The sequence below is a fragment of the Balaenoptera physalus genome, assembly GCF_965194825.1.
Source record: "Balaenoptera physalus genome assembly, chromosome: Y".
Taxonomy (NCBI): domain Eukaryota; kingdom Metazoa; phylum Chordata; class Mammalia; order Artiodactyla; family Balaenopteridae; genus Balaenoptera; species Balaenoptera physalus.
The window spans coordinates 16,528,603-16,542,297 of NC_138904.1; the positions used below are offsets into that span (position 1 = coordinate 16,528,603).

General features: G+C 42.4%; 1 protein-coding gene across 1 annotated transcript in view; it reads right to left on the bottom strand.

Moving 5' to 3' along the window:
• Positions 1–11: 11 nt before the first annotated feature.
• Positions 12–13,695, bottom strand: part of LOC309653399 (protein WWC3-like) — a gene marked incomplete at its 3' end in the record, with an annotated part of 40,698 nt that continues 27,014 nt past the window's right edge. Inside the window, 3 exon segments of the mRNA XM_082448021.1 lie at positions 12–66; positions 691–866; positions 12,480–12,530. Coding sequence (XP_082304147.1) covers positions 12–66; positions 691–866; positions 12,480–12,530 — 282 coding nt within the window.

The window sequence follows — 13,695 nt, forward strand, 5'->3', positions numbered from 1 at the left end:
CAAAGAAAGGGCTAAGGTGATGGCTGTGGAGAGCAAAACTGGGTGAGTAGCTCAGTGGTAAGAGATCTGCAAAGGGAGAAAAGAACATAGGTTAGAATGAGGATGAAGAAACAGAAAAGAACAAATCAAATCAAAGTACATTTCCCCAAACCCTATTGAAACAGTTCCCCAGTCCTGGGAAGAGATCAGTCCAATAAAACGGCTTTGCTTCATTTATGTGACGAAAGCATTTTCTTCACTTTGAATAAGTTGGACGCTATTTTTCCCATTTGATTTACGTAGAAGCAGTATTTTCCACTGACGATTGCATAAGCTCATCCTCGCTGAGCAGTCAGCGTGTCCAGAGCAAGTCCATTTTGGAGCACCGCTGATGCGAGGCTGTTAACTTCTGACTGAAGTATTTTCAGAGTTTGTGTAGGGGAACTGAACTCTTGTTCCACTACCATGGAGAGTTAAGATGGCTTTTCTAATTCACAACCTCCATAGCTTGGGAATAAGATCCTGAACAATGAAAAGAAGTTGGAGTTGTGATATTGTCTATGCCAGTGGATTGTCTATGACTTCCCTGCTGGCACATTTATGGGACGCAGTTTTATGAACAAAGGAGCCCAGGTTTGTAATTTGGCTGCATTTAGGGTGGAGTATTTGGTGACAGAAGGAGCCAGGTATCCAAGTCCCCATTGTCCTGACCGTTTAGGTGGACACCCTTTATATACTTTGTTGCCACCTAACATAAAAAGACCAGTGTGGTTTGCAGACAAGGTTACAACGGAACCTGCAATCTCCGGGAACTGGAGTATTCCACGACCTTTGCCATTGGTAATGCTAGCATCCATACCCTCCATTTCCCATGTGCTCCTGTCAATCTGTGAGAGCGGAACAGGTTGCAAAAGAGTTGGTACAGGAGGCCTGTGGTCTGGTTTTGGCAGCTCTAAAGCTTGGTTCTGTGGCCAAGTGAGTCCAGATTTTTATAGTGGTCCACCCGTATATAGCTTATGCTAGTAGGCAGCTTAGTCATGGGAGCAGCCGTAGTACCCCAAGTTGTACGGAGGTGGCTTACGAGTCACCCAAAACATTTGTTGATTTGGCAGACGTTTGTACCAAGAACGGTAGTGCTAGAGTCACTTACAATATTTTCCAGGGATTTGAAGATGCCACCTGTGGGATCAAACCACAGAGTCTGAATGTACTATGGTCCTGGAGTGTCACTCGGGAAAGGCCGAGTATCATGTTTGTTTCAAAGCAAAGGGACAATTTTTCACCTGTTGGTCTTTATGTGGGCAAGGGACAGTCCTTGCCCTTCCATGTAGGTTATGCAAGACCCAAATAACTCACCAGAAGGAGGGACAGAGCAATGTTTCCTTAGACATGGGTGCCATACCTTGTCATTTATCTGCCTTCCATACTTGGTCCACCAGATGTTCACATCGGCAGAAGCAAAGAACACTTCAGATTCTTTAGCAGTATCTAGAGCCCAGCATGACCAGCAGTCAGATCAGTTAGGCCAGGGGGTGGTAAACTGGCATAAGCACATGTTTGGTTGGTTGGTACTCTTTGCATTGAAAAAGTAAAGGTTAAGAAGAGCCTATACAATAGGTTGTAAAGGGGCGCATCGTGAGTATTTGGAGAGGGGCAGTAGGATAGATAGAGACCAGCTAACTCTCCAGTCAGCCTTTTAGCAAGTGATTAACAAACGTGGGAGGACCTTCAAGACGGTGGAGGAGTAAGACGTGGAGATCGCCTTCCTCCCCACAGATACATCAGAAATACATCTACCTGTGGAACAACTCCTACAGAACACCCACTGAAGGCTGGCAGAAGACCTCAGACCTCCCCAAGGGCAAGAAACTCCCCACGTACCTGGGTAGGTCAAAAGAAAAAAGAAAAAACAGAGACAAAAGAATAGGGATGGGACGCGCACCAGTGGGAGGGAGCTATGAAGGAGGAAAGGTTTCCACACACTAGGAAGCCCCTTCGCGGGCGGAGACTGCGGGTGGCGGAGGGGGGGAAGCTTCGGAGCCACGGAGGAGAGCGCAGCCACAGGGGTGCGGAGGGCAAAGCGGAGAGATTCCCACACAGGGGATGGGTGCCGACCAGCACTCACCAGCCCGAGAGGCTTGTCTGCTCACCTGCCCAGGGTGGGCGGGGCCTGGAGCTGAGGCTCGGGCTTCGGTCGGATTGCAGGAAGAGGACTGGGGTTGGCGGCGTGAACACAGCCTGAAGGGGACTAGTGCGCCACAGCTAGCCAGGAGGGAGTCCAGGGAAAAAGTCTGGAACTGCATAAGGGGCAAGAGACCATTGTTTTGGGGTGCGCGAGGCGAGGGGATTCAGAGCACCGCCTAAACGAGCTCCAGAGATGGGCGTGAGCTGCGGCTGTCAGTGAGGACACCAGAGACGGCCATGAGATGCTAAGGCTGCTGCTGCAGCCACCAAGGAGCCTGTGAACAGGCACAGGTCACTATCCACACCTCCCCTCCCGGGAGCCTGTGCAGCCCGCCACTGCCAGGGTCCCGTGATCCAGGGACAACTTCCCTGGGAGAATACACGGCACACCTCAGGCTGGTGCAACGTCACGCCGGCTTCTGCGGCTGCAGGCTCGCCCCACATCCCATAGCCCTCCTTCTCCCCGGCCTGAGTGAGCCAGAGCCCCTGAGTCAGCTGCTCCTTTAACCCTGTCCTGTCTGATCGAAGAACAGATGCCCTCAGGCGACCTACACGCAGAGGCGTGTCCAAATCCAAAGCTGAACCACAGGAGCTGTGTGAACAAAGACGAGAAGGGAAATCTCTCCCAGCAGCCTCAGGAGCAGAGGATTAAATCTCCACAATCAACTTGATGTACCCTGCATCTCTGGAATACCTAAATAGACAACAAATCATCCCAAATTTAAGGTGGTGGACTTTGGGAGAAACTGTAGCCTTGGGGTTTGCTTTCTGCACCTATTTTCTTTCTGGTTTTATGTTTTCTTAGTTCAGTACTTAGAGTTTATTATCATTGGTAGATTTATTTATTTGGTTGCCCTCTTCCTTCTTTTTTTTTAATATATATATATATATTTCTTTTCCTTTTTCTCTTTTTCTGAGTGTGTATGTGTATGCTTCTTGGTGTGATTTTCTCTGTATAGCTTTGCTTTTACCATTTGTCCTAGGGTTCTCTCTGTCCATTTTTTAGTATAGGTTTTAGCACTTGCTATAATCGGTGGATGTGTTATTTGGACTGGTTGTGCTTTTCTTTCTTTCTTTTTATTTTTCTCTGTTTAATTACTTTTTAATTTTTTAAATTTTCAATAAGTTTTTAAATTTTAGTAACTTTATTTTCCCTCCCTCCCTCCCTCCCTCCTCCCTCCTCCCTCTCCCTCTCCCTCCCTCTCTCTCTCTCTCTCTCTCCTTCTTTTCTCCTGAGCTGTGTGGCTGACAGGGTCTTGGTGCTCCGGCCGCGTGTCAGGCCTGTGCCTCAGAGGTGGGAGAGCCGAGTTCACGACATTGGTCCACCACAGACCTCCCGGCTCCATGTAATATCAAACGGTGAAAGCTCTCCCAGAGATCTCCATCTCAACGCTAAGACCCAGCTCCACTCAGTGAACAGCAAGCTACAGTGCTGGACACCCCATGCCAAACAACTAGCAAGACAGGAACACAACGCCACCCATTAGCAGAGAGGTTGCCTAAAATCATACTAAGTCCACAGACAACCCAAAACACACCAGCAGACATGGCACAGCCCACCATAAAGACAAGATCCAGCCTCATCCACCAGAACACAAGCACCAGTCCCCTCCACCAGGAAGCCTACACAACCCACTGAACCAACCTTACCCACTGGGGGCAGACACGAAAAACAACAGGAACTACGAACCTGCAGCCTGCGAAAAGGAGACCCCAAACACAGTAAGTTAAGCAAAATGAGAAGACAGAGAAACACATAGCAGTTGAAGGAGCAACGTAAAAACCCACCAGACCAAACAAATGAAGAGGAAATAGGCAGTCTACCTGAAAAAAAATTCAGAGTAATGATAGTAAACATGATCCAAATTCTTGGAAATAGAAGGGTGAAAATACAAGAAACGTTTAACAAGGACCTAGAAGAACTAAAGAGCAAACAAACAATGATGAACAACACAATAAATGCAATTTAAAATTCTCTAGAAGGAGTCAATAGCACAATAACTGAGGCAGAAGAATGGATAAGTGACCTGGATGATAAAATAGTGGAAGTAACCACTGCAGAGCAGAATAAAGAAAAAAGAATGAAAAGAATTGAGGACAGTCTCGAGACCTCTGGGCAAAAATTAAACGCACCAACATTCGAATTATAGGGGTCTCAGAAGAAGAAGAGTAAAAGAAAGGGTCTGAGAAACTATTTGAAGAGATTATAGTTGAAATCTTCCTTAACGTGGGAAAGGAAATAGTCAACCAAGTCCAGGAAGCGCAGAGAGTCCCATACAGGATAAACCCAAGGAGAAACATGCCATGACACATATTAATCAAACTATCAGAAATTGAATACAAAGAAAAATTATTAAAAGCAGCAAGGGTAAAACAACAAAATACATACAAGGGAATCCCCATAAAGTTAACAGCTGATCTTTCAGCAGAAACTCTGCAAGCCAGAAGGGAGAGGCAAGACATATTTAAAGTGATGAAAGGGAAAAACCTACAACCAAGATTACTCTACCCAGCAAGGATCTCATTCAGATTCGACAGAGAAATTAAAACTTTTACAGACAAGCAAAAGCTAAGAGAATTCAGCACCACCAAACCAGCTTTACAACAAATGCTAAAGGAACTTCTCTAGGCAGAAAACACAAGAAAAGAAAAAGGCCTACAATAGCAAACCCAAAACAATTAAGAAAATGGGAATAGGAATGAACATACATATTGATAACTACCTTAAATGTAAATGGATTAAATGCTCCAACCAAAGAACACAGACTGCCTGAATGGATACAAAAACAGGACCCGTATATATGCTGTCTACAAGAGACCCACTTCAGACCTAGTGACACATACAGACTGAAAGCGAGGGGATGGAAAAGATAGTCCACGTAAATGGATATCAAAGGAAAGGTGGAGTAGCAATTCTCATAGCAGACAAAATAGACTTTAAAATAAAGACTATTACAAAAGACAAAGAAGGACACTACATAATGATCAAGGGATCAATCCAAGAAGAAGATATAACAATTGTAAATATTTATGCACCCAACATAGGAGCACCTCAATACATAAGGCACATACTACCAGCCATAAAAGGGGAAATTGACAGTAACACAATCATAGTACGGTACTTTAATACCCCACTTTCACCAATGGACAGATCATCCAAAATGAAAATAAATAAGGAAACACAAGCTTTAAATGATACATTAAACAAGATGGATTTCACTGATATTTATAGGACATTCCATCCAAAAACAACAGAATACACTTTCTTCTCTAGTGCTCATGGAACATTCTCCTGGATAGATCATATCTTGGGCCACAAATCAAGCCTTGGTAAATTTAAGAAAATTGAAATCATATCAAGAACCTTTTCTGACCCCAACGCTATGAGAGTAGATTTCAATTACAGGAAAAAACATGTAAAAAATACAAACACATGGAGGCTAAACAATACACTACTTAATAAACAAGAGATCACTGAAGAAATCAAAGAAATCAAAAAATACCTAGAAACAAATAACAATGAAAACATGACGACCCAAAACCTATGGGATGCAGCAAAAGCAGTTCTAAGAGGGAAGTTGAGAGCAATTCAATCCTACGTCAAGAAATAAGAAACACCCCAAATAAACAACCTAACCTTACACCTAAAGCAATCAGAGAAAGAAGAACAAAAAAACCCCAAAGTTAGCAGGAGAAAAGAAATCTTAAAGATTGGATCAGAAATAAATGAAAAAGAAATGAATGACACGATAGCAAGGATCAATAAAACTAAAAGCTGGTTCTTTGAGAAGATAAACAAAATTGATAAACCATTAGCCAGACTCATCAAGAAAAAAAGGGAGAAGACGCAAATCAATCGAATTAGAAATGAAAAAGAAGTAACAACTGACACTGCAGAAATACAAAGGATCATGAGAGATTACTGCAAGCAACTATATGCCAATAAAATGGACAACCTGGAAGAAATGGACAAATTCTTAGAAAAGCACAACCTTCCTAGACTGAACCAGGAAGAAATAGAAAATATAAACAGACCACTCACAAGCACTGAAATTGAGAGTGTGATTAAAAATCTTACAACAAACAAAAGCCCAGGACCAGATGGCTTCACAGGCGAATTCTACCAAACATTTAGACAAGAACTAACACCTATCCTTCTCAAACTCTTCCAAAATACAGCAGAGGGAGGAACACTCCCAAACTCATTCTACGAGGCCATCATCCTGATACCAAAACCAGACAAAGATGTCACAAAGAAAGAAAACTACAGACCAATATCACTGATGAACATAGATGCAAAAATCCTCAACAAAATACTAGCAAACAGCATCCAACAGCACATTAAAAAGATCATACACCATGAACAAGTGGGATTTATCCCAATATACACAAATCAATGTGATAAACCATATTAACAAATTTGAGGAGAAAAGCCATATGATCATCTCAATAGGTGCAGAAAAAGCTTTTCACAAAATTCAACACCCATTTATGATTAAAAACCCTCCAGAATTAGGCATAGAGGGAACTTTCCTTAACATAATAAAGGCCATATATGACAAACCCACAGCCAACATCGTTCTCAATGGTGAAAAAATGAAACCATTTCCTCTAAGATCAGGAACAAGAGAAGATTGTCCACTCTCACGACTATTATTCATCATACTTTCGGAAGTTTTAGCCACAGCAATCAGAGAAGAAAAAGAAAGAAACAGAATCCAAATTGGAAAGAAGAAGTTAAGCTGTCACTGTTTGCAGATGACATGATACTATACATAGAGAATCCTACAGCTGCTACAAGAAAACTACTGGAGCTAATCAATGAATTTGGTAAAGTAGCAGGAAACAAAATTAATGCACAGAAATCTCTTGCATTCCGATACACTAATGATGAAAAATCTGAAACAGAATTTAAGGAAACACTCCCACGTACCACTGCAACAGAAAGAATAAAATACCTTGGAATAAACCTACCTAAGGAGACGAAAGACCTGTATGCAGAAAACTGTTAAGACACTGATGAAAGAAATTAAAGATGATACAAACACATGGAGAGATATACCATATTCTTGGAATGGAAGAATCAACATTGCGAAAATGACTCTACTACCAAAAGCAAGCTACAGATTCAATGCAATCCCTATCGAACTACCAAGGGCATTTTTCACAGAACAAGCACAAAAAAATTGCACAGTCTGTATGGAGCCACCAAAGATGCTGAATAGCCAAAGCAATCTTGAAAACGAAAAATGGATCTGGAGGAATCATCAGGCTCCCTGACTTCAGGCTACACTACAAAGTTACAGTAATCAAGACAGTATGGTACTGGCACAAAAACAGAAATACAGATCAATGGAACAAGATAGCCCAGAGACAAACCCACGCACATATGATCACCTTATTTTTGATAAAGGAGGCGAGAATATACAATGGAGAAAAGACAGCCTCTTCAATAAGTGGTGGTGCGAAAACTGGACAGCTACATGTAAAAGAATGAAATTAGAACACTGCCGAACACCATACGCAAAAATAAACTCAAAATGGATTAAAGACCTAAATGTAAGGCCAGACACTATAAACTCTTAGAGGAAAATATAGGGAGAACACTCTATGACATAAATCACAGCAAGATGCTTTTTGGCCCAACTCCTAGAGACACGGAAATAAAAACAAAAATAAACAAATGGGACCTAATGAAACTTAAAAGCTTTTGCACAGCAAAGGAAACCATAAACAGGATGAAAAGACAACCCTCAGAATGGGAGAAAAAATTTGCAAATGAAGCAGCTGACAAATGATTAATCTCCCAAATTTACAAGCAGCTCAATATCAAAAAGCAAACAACCCAATCCCAAAAATGGGTAGAAGACCTAAATAGACATTTCTCCAAGAAGATATACGGATTGCCAACAAACACATGAAAGGATGCTCAACGTCACTAATCATTAGAGAAATGCAAATCAAAACTACAATGAGGGGTTTCCCTGGTAGCGCAGTGGTTGAGAGTCTGCCTGCCAATGCAGAGGACGTGGGTTCGAGCCCTCGTCCGGGAAGATCCCACATGCCGCAGAGCAGCTGGGCCCGTGAGCCACAATTACAGAGCCTGCACGTCTGGAGCCCGTGCTCTGCAGCAAGAGAGGCTGCGATAGTGAGAGGCCCACGCACCGTGATGAAGAGTGGCCCCCACTTGCCGCAACTGGAGAAAGCCCTCGCACAGAAACGAAGACCCAACACAGCCAAAAATAAATAAAGAAATAAAATTAAAAACAAAAAACAACAAAAAACTACAATGAGGTGTCACCTCACACCAGTCAGAATGGCCATCATCAAAAAATCTACAAACAATAAATGCTGGAGAGGGTGTGGAGAAAAGGGAACCCTCTTGCACTGTTGTTAGGAATGTAAATTGATACAGTCACTGTGGAGAACAGTACGGAGATTCCTTAAAAAACTAAAAATAGAACTACCATACGACCCAGCAATCCCACTACTGGGCATATACCCTGAGAAAACCATAATTCAAACAGAGTCATGTACCACAATGTTCACTGCAGCTGTATTTACAATAGCCAGGACATGGAAGCAACCTAAGTGTCCATCAACAGATGAATGGATAAAGAAGATATGGCACATATATACAATGGAATATTACTCAGCCATAAAAATAAATGAAACTTGAGTTATTTGTAGTGAGGTGGATGGACCTAGACTCTGTCATACAGAGTGAAGTAAGTCAGAAAGAGAAAAACAAATACCATATGCTAACACATATATATGGAATCTAAAAAAAAAAAAAAACTGTTTCTGATGAACATAGGGGCAGGACCGGAATAAAGACGCAGACGTAGAGAATGGACTTGAGGACACGGGGAGGGGGAAGGGTAAGCTGGGACAACGTGAGAGAGTGGTATGGACATATATGCACTACCAAATGTAAAAGAGATAGCTAGTGGGAAGCAGCCGCATAGCACAGGGAGATCAGCTCGGTGCTTTGTGACCACCTACAGGGGTGGGATAGGGAGGGTGGGAGGTAGACGCAAGAGGGAGGAGATATGGGGATATATGTATATGTACAGCTGATTCACTTTGTTATACAGCAGAAACTAACACACCATTGTAAAGCAATTATACTCCAATAAAGATGTTAAAAATAATAATAAAAATAATTTTAAAAAGTGGACTTACGTGATCCAGCGTTTCCTCGTAAGTCAATTTTCATACAATATGTAGACGATTTGCTGTTGTGTTCAAACCCTTGATACATAATCAGCAAGACACCCTGTACTTGCCTCAGAGGTTAGCCTCAAAGGGATATAAAGCACCCAAAGAGTAATTACAATTTTGTGAGGCTAATGTAAAATACTTAGGATGTTCGGTATCTAAAGAAGGGGTTTCAATTGCTCTAGAGGCAATTTGGCTTTCCCTGCTCCTAAAACAAGAAGGCGACTAAGGGGATTTCTAGGCCTTGCAGGCTACCACAGGAGCTGGATTCCAAATTTTTCTTTAGTGTCTTGACCATAAATAATTTGCCTAAACAATACCAACCTGAACATCTTGGTTGGGGAATAGACCATTGCGAAGCCTCTAGTTTCTCTAAAGGGCTTCCTGGCAAAGGCCCCAGCCTCGGGGCACCCAAATTATGATTCTCCCTTTTTTCTCTTTGTGCATAAAAACAAGGGCGCCACACTAGGAGTATTAACTTTACGGCAGTCACTAATGACCAATAGGATTTTACTGCCAGCAGCTAGATCCAGTAGCTAAGGGCCTCCCCCTTGCCTCCGAGCTGTCACAGCAACAGCTGTGCTTTGTCAGACCACAGAGGAGACAGTCACGAGTCACCCTCTCACCGTCTTTGTTCCCCACTCCATGAAACCTCTACTAAACTCTCTTCACACACAACCTTATTCAGCGAGCCATTTAACGTCTCATGAGATTGTATTCCTCTCACCAAATGTAACTCTCCACAGGTGTAATGAACTTAGTCCAGTGACCTTGCTCCCAGAAGAATCAAATGGCAATAATGAAAAGTATGATTGCATTGTTTTAACTGACAATTGTTAGTCTTCTAGGATTGACCGTCAAGAAAGCCCAATGGATAATCCTGACTTTATATTATTCACTGATGGTTCATATTTAAGAGGACCTCATGGAATGTACCAGGCTAGTAACGCTGTCACTTCTCCACTGTGTATCCTTGAAAATGCGCCCTATCTAATGTCTTTTCTGCCCAACAGGCTGAACTAACAGCACGAACAAGAGCCTGTCTGTCATTTGGCAAAAGGAAAATCTGCTAACATTTACACAGACAGCCACTATACTTTTGGGGTGGCACATGATTTTGGTATGCTTTTGGAAAAAAAGAGGGGGGATTTTTAACATCCTCAGGACAGCCTACCAAAACTGGGGAACAAGTAGCAGAATTATTAGATGCAATTCTGTTGCCATGTGCACTTGCTGTTACTAAGGCATGGGGCCGTTCAAAGGCTGACGCTGCAGAAGCGAAAGGAAACTCTCTAGTCGATCATGCTGCCAAGACAGCAGCTCTGAAAAACAGCAACAGCCAACTAACCACTGTCTTTCCCTTTCAGCCTCCCAGTAACCTACTGATATACTGCTGAAGTTTCAAGGAATGGTGTTTTCTGAAAATGGTAAGGCTTTCAGAAAAAAGAAAAAGACACCTAAACACAGAATGGAGGAAGAGTCAACTAACAAACAGCTGTGGACAGGTCCAAGGGAAAGCCTATCTTTCTGTTTGGAGCTCAATATCCTATTTCACAATATATTTATGAGTTAACTCACTGGAACCCAGATAAGGTGGTATTACGAGGTAAACAATATTTTTCGAAGCCTATTTTACAGTAGCCCAGAAGGTTTACTCAAGATGTGCAACTTGTCCAAAGTATAACTCAGGGAAGCATTTGCACAGTTCTCAAAGACATTTCCCATTACCTGCAGGTCTTCTTGAAATTTGGCATGTTGATTTTACACAAATGCCTCACTCACAAGGTTGTCAATACATTCTTGTTATAATTTGAATGTTTTCACATTGGGTTAAGGCATTCCCATGCAGAAAGACCACAGTGCAGTAAGTAGAGAAATCAATTTTAGAAAGAGTGATACCTCTTTGAAGAATCCCCTCAGAAATACATAGTGATAAAGGAACTCATTTTACTGGACAAATTATTAAGAAAATTTGCAAGATTTTTCCAACTATGCAGCACTTCTATTGTGTTTATAATCCCTGGTCTTCTGGTTAGTAGAAAGAACAAATGGAACAATTAAAAAACAACTGGCTAGGGGCTTCCCTGGTGGCGCAGTGGTTGAGAGTCTGCCTGCCAGTGCAGGGGACAAGGGTTCGAGCCCTGGTATGGGAAGATCCCACATGCCGCAGAGCAGCTGGGCCCGTGAGCCACAGTTACTGAGCCTGTGCATCTGGAGCCTGTGGTCCGCAACAAGTGAAGCCGCGGTGGTGAGAGGCCCGCGCACCGCGATGAAGAGTGGCCCCCGCTTGCCACAACTAGACAAAGCCCTCACACAGAAACGAGGATCCAACACAACCATAAATAAATAAATAAAATAAATTTAAAAAAAACAACTGGCTAAAATTATGGAGGCTTATTCCTCATCTGGCCTAAGGCCCTTCCATTGGTTCTCCTCAACCTCAGATCCACCCCTCTTGGTAAACATCACTTCTCTCTCTTTGCGATGATCACAGGGAGAACAATGAGATTGAAGGATGGATTACATTAATTTATATTATTAAATGGGGACATATTAGCTCATGGCAGAGGCTTAACTGCATTTTTCAAAGGACATTCTAAGCTTGTGTCTGAAGCATATCATAGTAATCTATCCTCAAGCGAAGATCAGATGCCCCATGACTTACAACCAGGAGATTATGTACATTGGAACAGGCAGTATTTAAAAGACTACCTCCAGCCTAGATGCAAGGTCCCTTATCAGGTTCTTTTAACTAACTCATGTGCAGCAAAACTGAAGGGAATTGACTCTAGGATTCATGTTTCCCACCTAAAAAGGGCTCCTGCACCAGACTGGTCTATAGAGAGGACTGATGACCTCAAACTCACCTTAAAGTGATGCTCCAATAGGAAAGAAACACCAACACCAGGATGAGAAGGTGACATCAGAAATAGACAGCTATGCCAAAAGGCTGGACCTGACCCATACAGTTATTTACAACATTTTATTCTTGGTTTCTTGGACTTCTGTACACAAACCAAATGTTTTCCTATAATGGGCACAATTCTGTGCAAATTTTAGAAATCACTCCAGTTGTTGGGATTATGGTCAATTACCTGCATCCGGTACTTCTGGGTTATCTTGGCGGGTTTCTCCACTCCAGGGGTCTGATTGGACAGCCCTTAGGAAATTTATTTTAGAAGAAAGAAATTATAGTTCTGTCAGGCCACTACTGATATTACTAGAGGGGACTCCCTCACTTGGCCAATCAAACATACTTATTGTGACCCTAGCCATAAATATGAGTTTTCCATTGAGGTCAGTCATGCTCAGTCAGAACAATGAACTCAATTTCAATCAAAAGGCGTAAGTTTTTAATTATTAGGAGGGACCCTCCCTCAGTTATGGGATGGATTTTTATGGCTGACACAACGCTATGGTCGTCTAAGTTTAAAGACCTCCCTGCATTGGGAACAGTTAAATCACACTAAAAATCATCAGCCTGATGACACTAGGAAATCAAGTTGTGTACGTTATGAAAAATGCCAATATATCATTTCCCTTAAAGACAGTGATATGTATGGAACAGGCTGAGTCAGGCGACGAGAATACAGTGGATCGCACCTAATGGAACTCAATGGCTTTGTGGGTCCAATATACGGCCCTGGCTTCCAGCCGGATGGCTAGGAAGGTGTACTTTAGGATTCCCCTGGGCTCAAGGCCACTTATGTACAAATTTAGGTATAAGTCCAGCAAGTTTACCATCAGTATGAGCCCAATGGACCAAGAGACCTGTATCTCACTGGTATGATTCCTTAGCAGTTATTTTTGTGCCTTCAGTAGGTCTGGAAGATACAGTTTCCCACATCGAAGGCTTAACAGAATTCAGTCAAAAGACCTTAAATGATAGCAACCATGCTATTAGCCTACTGAATTCTGAAGTCTCTATGATGAGAAAAGTGGTGCTATAAATTCGTTAACTTGAGGTGCCTGGTTTCCTTTCATTAACCATAATCTTTCAACGTTCCAACTACATGGTTTTTGTTGCAAAACCCCTATATATCCTGGCTCCTCCCTTATTTCTTTGGGGCAGTCTCTCAGAGCTACCTGAGAGGGTGTCTCCCAGGCTATAGTCCTCAGAAAGTCTGCCAAATAGAACAGAATTCTCAGCTTTTAGATTGTGCTTTTTTTTTTTCAGTCAACAAAGCACAATGGAACAATGGAGGAATTTTGTACGTGGACTTTATACTCGATGTCGTTGTTATATTTTCTGAGTATTACTCTACTGTTAAGTAAGAAAATGTGCTTGTTCTTAGATTTGTACTGAACTGT